This window comes from Corella eumyota, chromosome 2 (genome assembly GCF_963082875.1).
Source record: "Corella eumyota chromosome 2, kaCorEumy4.1, whole genome shotgun sequence".
Lineage (NCBI taxonomy): Eukaryota > Metazoa > Chordata > Ascidiacea > Phlebobranchia > Corellidae > Corella > Corella eumyota.
The window spans coordinates 15,694,328-15,702,207 of NC_137491.1; the positions used below are offsets into that span (position 1 = coordinate 15,694,328).

Consider the following 7,880-nt stretch of genomic DNA (forward strand, 5'->3'; position numbering starts at 1 on the left):
TTCCACCATAAGCTAAAGTCTAATAGAAATTCTAGTAAAAAATATTACACTTTTATTTCAAAAACAGTAGGTAGTTTCATAAAATATTACTTAAATTTGATTGAATAAAGTATCAATAAGGTTCTTAAAAAATATACATCTAAACCAACTATTAAGATATAACAAAGGTTTAAAAAAAAGAATATACCTTAGTTATTTACAGCTCTATGAAATACAAGCATGGCCTGGCAACATACTGTCTAGGTTTTGATACTAAATTGTAAAAAAACTAGCATAAGTATTGCAGAATGTTATAAAAACATGCCATAACAGATATTTTAAACTCTAGGTTTATTTACACTTTCTAAGTCATTCATTTTAAAAAGCGACTAAACATTGCCAAAACAGGTTGACTGCAGGTAAAAATGCTTGCTGACATGTTATTTGTTTTTTTGTAATTCTAATAATGCATTTTTCAACATGTACACTATTCACTGTTAGAGTGGCTTGTAAGGTTTCTAATGGTCAAATAACGACCAACAAACACCTTAATTGGCGTTTACCCAGAAAATTACATTTCGAATTATGGCAAGTCGAGACTTGCACTAACGATAAAATCCTACTGTGTGACGAACACCCCGCCTTAGGACAGAGTTAGCTAACAGAAACGAAAACAATATGAAACACAAGTATATATTTAACCCTTTCTTGAACAGTTTTAAATATTGACACTGCCGTTATGCGAAAAAACGAAAAATTACAAAACAAACCGTTCACCGACCTTCGTTTTCCAAGTAATCGTCGTAAAATATGTCTCAAAGAATTTCTGTACCACGTGACTTTCATTCGTTCTTCTTTTCGCTATGGTTCAGTCAGCCATCGTCACGACCCAGCGAGCAATGATAAAAACAAAAATGTGCGTAAGCGACCACAACCGGCACTTGTTTACTACGTTTGTGACGTCACCTTTACTACAGCGCGTAAAGCGCTTTCGCGACCCGGTACCGCCCCTGTGTGGTCAACCATTTTCCTATTTTTTTGATAATTTAGAGGCACTTGGCGTTATGAAAACTACAACTTCTTAATATTTACTAAAACAGTAATTATTAAATTTATTTAAAACTTGCCATATAGGCTTTTATTTTTTAAAATAACGTTACCTCATAGGCAAGACATCACGCCACTCTACGTAGCTTCGAGATTGCACCATAATGGAATTCTTACAATGTCATCATCAGTTCATGTTGCACCATACGCAAAACAAACTTACTTTGGTTTACTGCTAAGATAACATGACAGGAAAACGGGCCTATACTAGAACGGTATTTGTTCTTTTTAAACGCCTTCAGATAAGAAAAAATTCAAGTAAATTCTATTTTATTACAACAAAACATTACAAAATCATGTAAAATATTTGTTTTTAATTAGAAAAACCTAAAATTGAAGTCGTAACGAGTATTATTAAATTAAAAATATCTTTTTAAAATAACAAAACGTCATTTAGTTAAATAGAACAGGAAAACCACATAATAGCTTAAAACGACAATTCTTTTTGAATTTAACTAACAAACATAACTGACAGAAAATGTCCACAATTTAAACAATTAGGTGTATTTTTGTTAGGGTTTTACCATCACTAATTATAATAAAATTGTGTTTATAAAAAAAATATATTTTAATTTAAATTTCTATAAAAATAAACACTTTTGTGCATTTTTTTAAAAAAATTGTGTAAAATTTTACGAAACAGACAAACTTTTTAGACTCCAAGTAAAAACGCTTGTTTTACAGTCGAAGTGCGACTGGCTTCCACGGCTGGTGTAACCGGGTTGTGTAATGTAGCGTTAAACGTTCCCTTCAGTAACGTGTTAGCTAATAGAGGGCTAAGTTCATATGCGCCAGGTCCTGGCACGTCATTTTTCAAATGCTAAAAAAAACATTCAAAAAAAATGTTGCAAAAAATAAAAGAAAAAAGAATATAGGCCAATAAAATCTTATTTTAAAATATATAATCCCTCCGTATCAAAATGGATTAAAATAATCGTGAGTAAGATCGTAATAGTATATCTAAAACTACCCATCATTACTTCCCTAACTATACAAAACCTAGAGGTTCATATTATTACTATATTAGCTACACATTATGAAATACAATATATTTTGTGATATGCCAGTGATTATAATACTACTATAGTATAGTCTATACACACGACTAATTTGCACCTGTTTAAACCTTTGATCTTTTGTTACCATAACTGCCAATTTTGCTTTGTCCTTTGCCGCATCTTGTTTATATGTACCTGGGAAAATAAGCAAGATTTGTTAAGAACATTTTGCATTTTTTTAACCTATTTTTTATTTGCGATATGAAAAGGATGACAGTCTAAAGTTAAAGTTGTAACGCAAACCAGTCTTGGGTTAACTTTAATTAAAAGGCCGTATTATCTGTGATATTCATTTGATCATATGTTTTTTGGCTAGCTGCGAATAAGTATTGTTTAAAACTAAACAAAATTGATTAAAATTACCGGGCCCGGGTGTGTCCTTTTCTGGTTGCTTTAACACTACATCTCTGGGTGGTGCAAATCGATTCGATGCCGATAGGAAGGCTCGATTTCTCTTAAAACCTTCTTTTGTGCGCGGGACTGTCATGCCCCGGCGATCTTGAGATTTCTTAAACGAATTGGCGACCTCGTAGGACCCGGGCGGGGGATTCTCTTGAAGAGTCTGCCAATTAAAAAAGACAGGAAATAAGTTAACCGGAAAATAGGGCTACTTTAACATGGTTGTGCAGCTTAACACTTATATCTATATAGGGGCATCTGGGTATTTTAAGCTGATATCGTTAGTATCTAGGTGTTGGTTTTTTATTTTGACTGACGATGTTAAAAAGCTATTACCCAAAACGTGAATGTAAGATGAGTTAATTTCGACTAGCAATTAATGTTAACGTTTTTAACTGGTATATCAACAGACAATTGAACTTGAGCCTTTTTCTATGACCTAATTTAAGGGGCTAAAACGCGTACTATAGTTAATGAGGCATAATTTCAATACAGGTGCAAAATAAAAGTAAGACGCACTTGGCACTTGCCTTCAAACACCTGCGTTTACACACTTGCCAAATACAAGTGGCTATTAGTAAAAAAATTCTGTGCGTTAAGCTATCCAAGGACCGTAAACAAGATGTAGTTACCTTTAAATATTTATTTTAAAAATTACCTGAGCAGCTGGGGCTGATAGCCTGTCACTTAGTGAAGCAAAAGTTGACGTAAGTTGTTTTTTGTATCTCTCCTCTGCACGTTTAGGCTACAATTAAGCAAAGAAATGTTTCAAAAATTGCATGAACAGTATTGTAAATGAATTAATATGACAAAAACACAAAAAAATGCTTATCCACAAATAAAGTTGAGTTTGGCAACCAACTGATATAAAAAAACAACGTTACAGCCTTAATTAAGGGCAACATAATATGTTTATTATTTATCCTAATTATTAATCCTGTGTCATTTGGTGTACCTCAGTAAGGATTAGTAACATTTATAAATCCTTACTCAAGAGCTATACATGTAAACACAGCAAATTTTCAACATAAAAAACGAAGGCCTAGGTTCTTAATTTAAAATTAAATGTTCTAAACACCAACTATGGTGTAAAACTTACTTGATAATGTGAGGGTCCAGGCAAGGCAACTTCGTGTTTTTGGATAATTGGCATAATTCTTGCTGATGTGGTTCCAAAAGGACCATGTCTTGTACTTTCAAGGTAAGCTTTCTTTAAACTCTCCTGTGCCATACCAGTATTAAATATGTTGTAGTGACCAGGGCCTGTATAACAATACATTGTTTACAATAATAAATCGACAAGTACTATACATTTGCAAACTGAATTATTGGTATATATATTTAAATTTAATATCGCCATTTTATTATAAAGTACATAAAGAGTTTTAGGAAATTTCCTTTAGTTATTGCTTTAACAAAAGGGTCAACTTTTATTATTCATCAAATTAAATCAAATTGTGTAAAGAAGGCATAAATATAGGCCCACATGATCTTTGGCTCTTAGATACTTCTATGGTTCAATTATTTTTTTTAAATCCAATGTATTAAAAATCAAAAACAAATATGTAAATTTTATTTACCTGGTGGTAAAACCGAACCCTTTTTGGGTTGAAACCTAACAGCAGTTTGACCAAATGGACTTCGTTTCATTCCAGTTATTTTCTTTAAGGCTTCCAGGGCATTCCTGGGATCATTGTAAGCTCCAGGAGACGGAGTTATTCCTTTTTGGTCACTAAACCTAGAAAAAAATTGTAGAAATTGTCAAAAAATCTTCTTTGCTTGAAATGGTCAATTTTATGGCCTAAACATGAATACTGTTTGCCTTAACCTAGTTTAAAGTTGCATTTGGCAGTTTAGCATATTATTGTGCCAAATTGCTATATAATTAATTTGGTAATTAGTTTTTGCTTCTCGTCAAAAATTTGTACCCTTTATAGAGACCTACTCTAAGACACTACAGTATGGAAGCAGTGGGGATCTAACCCAGGACCTCCATGTGTAGTAAAGTCAAGTGTTTTGAACTATTACACAATAAAGTTAAATTTTACCTTTTGGCTTGAGACATAAAAGGAGGATGTTCAACTTCCAAACCTTCAACATTTACAGCTGGAGTTTTCTTTAAGAATTGACCATTCACCTCATATTTGCCTGGCCCTGGTACCGCTTTCTTTTCTTCTTCCTGTACCACTATTTCATGATATCTATAAAACATAATTTATGAAGAAGATAAGGGCATATAAGTCTTATGACAAGAATTAAATAGGTCAAAAATATAACAAATATAAACAACAAACATATAGTTTTTTTAATATTTTAATTAAATTATCATATCATTTTTCATTTAAAGTGTTAAGGTATACAACAACTTTTTATTCAGATTAATTATAAAACACTTTCATTAACCAATATGAGTTACTTTAGGTAACACATAACAAGATTAACCTTTTAACCTATGTTAAGTTAACAAACTAGGTTGATTTAATAATTTTATTACCTTGGCAATCTTGATTCAAAAACTTTTCCCTCGGGGTTAATAATTGAAGCAATGTCAGTGGGTTCCTTGGGTTTGTATGGGTTGTAATCACCAGGTCCTGGTCCCATTTTACCCCCAAATTTCATTCTTTCTGCTCGTAGAGACCCAAAATGAACACCCTTGTATTTTGCAGTAGCCTGTGTCTTAACTTCAGTATTTGGCCTAATAAAATATAAACATTTAACCTGTTTATGTACATATTAAAAATTGCAACATTAATAAAGTTTATAAAATTAAAAACTAACTTGTAAAATGCTGGACCCATTGTTTTGTCCTGCGGTGGAGGTGGCTGTTAAAGAAATTAAAAATTTTAGAAGTGGTTATTTTTGTAAAACCTTTTAATATGTTGGATAACTATAATCAATTATTTTAAAATGAGCTTACGAAGAGTTGTAGCTTATTTTTGATAAATTCATAAGCTTTAATATTTATGAATAAATAGTTTGTGTTATTAATTCAAACGCAGCTAATAATTTTAGAATTTAATGTTCTTGTACTAAATTTGATAAAGACAATTCAAATTAAATAAAACTTCAACATGTGATATGGCTTACACCACAAATGTTGTTTAATCAAATTAAAAAAAAAATAACTGACTATAAAAAAATAACTGACTAAACAGAGAAGTAATACCAATAAAATAATTAGCAACCTGTTTCCTTAATGTACCATCATCTGTTTCCTCATAACCATAAGCTTGGCCAGGACTTGGAATGGAAGGTGCGTCCGGTTTGCGTAAATATCGAACTCGACTTGTTAAAATAGCTTTTCCTGTCTGAACTTTTTCACCCTAGATTTAAAAAACAATGTTTGCACTTAAATCATAATTTTTTACCCTTTGAAATCATAGTAAATAATAAATACCAATATAACTGGTATCATAACAAAAGTTTTATTTTTGAAAGCCGCGCAAACTATAGGTCACTGGTTCTGTGGCAATAAATTATTAGGTCAACGCACAATTTTACAATATTGTAACATTTAGTAGTAATTTTTCTTTTAAAAAAGAAAAAAAAAACAGTTGTATTGGCAATGTACACCCTTTAAGGAAAATTACAAATTTCTTACAAGTGAAATTTCCACCACCGGTGCAGTGGAAGACTTTGCCGCCTTTATCCAATCACTCTTCTTGGACAAATTATATCTCCCAGGACCTGGTGTTATATGGTTGGTAGAAGGAGGTTCCGAAAATCTTTGACTTTTGTTGGCAAGCGGTCGACCTCCCAGAACCTGATATTGTGCAACCCTGTGAAATATTATGAAGGTAATTAAATCATATATTGTTAGTTAAAATAGGTCAGATCATTGCATCAGTAAGGTCAAGTGTTAGTAATTAATATTAATAACTATATGTAAGATATTTGGTTTTCCCATGTTCCACATTTGTATATAAGCACAGTAAGCACTACCAAGTCACACAAATAACAACCTAAATTAGGTGGTTTACTTTAATATAAATTGTAACTTTATAATAGTGTGAACAAAATGGTTATTTACTTAGGGTCGTAAGAACCAGGTCCGGGAGCTGCCATCACAGAGTCACCAATGTGAAACAAAGTTTCTCGACCCGACATTGATTGAAACGGAGCATAACCATCAGCTTGTACAAAGTTGTTGCTAAATAGATTAAAAAAAAGATTCAACTTAAAATCTATGTAACATTAAATTTAATGTTAGTTTCTAATTAAATGCCCTATTGTATTTTTTTATAATCCTCAACAAAGAATAGAATGTAAAAGTACGAAATGTAAGAAAAGAACTAAAAAAGTAACCAGAACAATATGAAAAAATTATCGAATTAGAAAATAATAAAAACCAATGATTAGATGTATAAAAATTTTAAGGTTTGCGTATGTGTATTTTGGAGTAAAAAATATATATTTTATAAAACCACAAAATAAAAAAATTTGGCAAAGTTGAGTCAATAAAGGACTATAAAGTACAAGTAATCGGAATTTACAATGTTAGTTTAATTTTTTTAAATGTAATGTATTTACTAACCTTGGTACAGGAAGGTCGTATGTCCCTGGTCCAACATTATCCCGAGTACTTCCAACCAAGTAGTTGGCAGTTGGTCTTGGTGCTCGATCATACATTGTTATTCAATTTTTATTACAAATTATTAACTGCACATTTTTTAAAATAAATCCCTTTTAAAAATGACAAAAATAATTAACTTTATCACAATGGTAAGTGTAGGTATAAAATATACTGGATCGAATGTATATTAAATGGCTGCATGAATTATAAAGGTGGAATAAATTAAATAGAATAAAGGGATCACATGGATTAATCCCTCCAACCCTGACCAATTGGAGCTCTATTAGCGTCGTTCGTCCATTTTAAAAATGCGGAAATACAGAATTTTTATACCTTACACTAGTTGATTTTGCATCATTTTTTTGCCTACGCAAGGAAAGATTACGGAACGGTATAAATTCTGTCCGTTTTCACCTTCACATTAGTACTACCAGACTACCCCTTTAAACCTGGTGGACGAGGCTAATAAAGCTACGAACAATTTAGGATACAATTAATATACGCAATCTCTTTGATTTATTTGGTCCATTTTTTTATGAGATCTTTTGGATAGGCTATACATTCGATTCTGTATAGGCCTATTTAAAAATACTGCAATGCCGCTTCAATCTTCATTGTACAGTATCAGTATGTTTCATTAAACTAGCATGTTAAAGTGGTTAGAAAATTTAGCCTTACAGTGTTTTATTTAATTCTTAATAGTTAAATCGAAAAAATTCTTGATTCAATCCTAATGACAATAACCTCAGCCTTTAAAAATAGAT

General features: G+C 31.5%; 1 protein-coding gene across 1 annotated transcript; it reads right to left on the reverse strand.

Annotated features, from left to right (window-relative positions):
* Nucleotides 1-1,357: 1,357 nt before the first annotated feature.
* On the reverse strand, nucleotides 1,358-7,218 carry LOC145742759 (sperm-tail PG-rich repeat-containing protein 2-like). Its single transcript, XM_082560548.1, has 13 exons — nucleotides 7,078-7,218; nucleotides 6,574-6,693; nucleotides 6,145-6,322; nucleotides 5,729-5,866; nucleotides 5,322-5,365; nucleotides 5,038-5,238; nucleotides 4,592-4,744; nucleotides 4,124-4,281; nucleotides 3,643-3,806; nucleotides 3,202-3,288; nucleotides 2,508-2,706; nucleotides 2,203-2,279; nucleotides 1,358-1,906 (listed from the first exon to the last, which is right to left on the reverse strand). The coding sequence occupies exons 1-13, from the start codon at nucleotides 7,170-7,172 to the stop codon at nucleotides 1,739-1,741; spliced, it is 1,782 nt and encodes a 593-aa protein (XP_082416674.1). The 5' UTR covers nucleotides 7,173-7,218; the 3' UTR covers nucleotides 1,358-1,738.
* Between the last annotated feature and the right edge of the window lie 662 nt (nucleotides 7,219-7,880).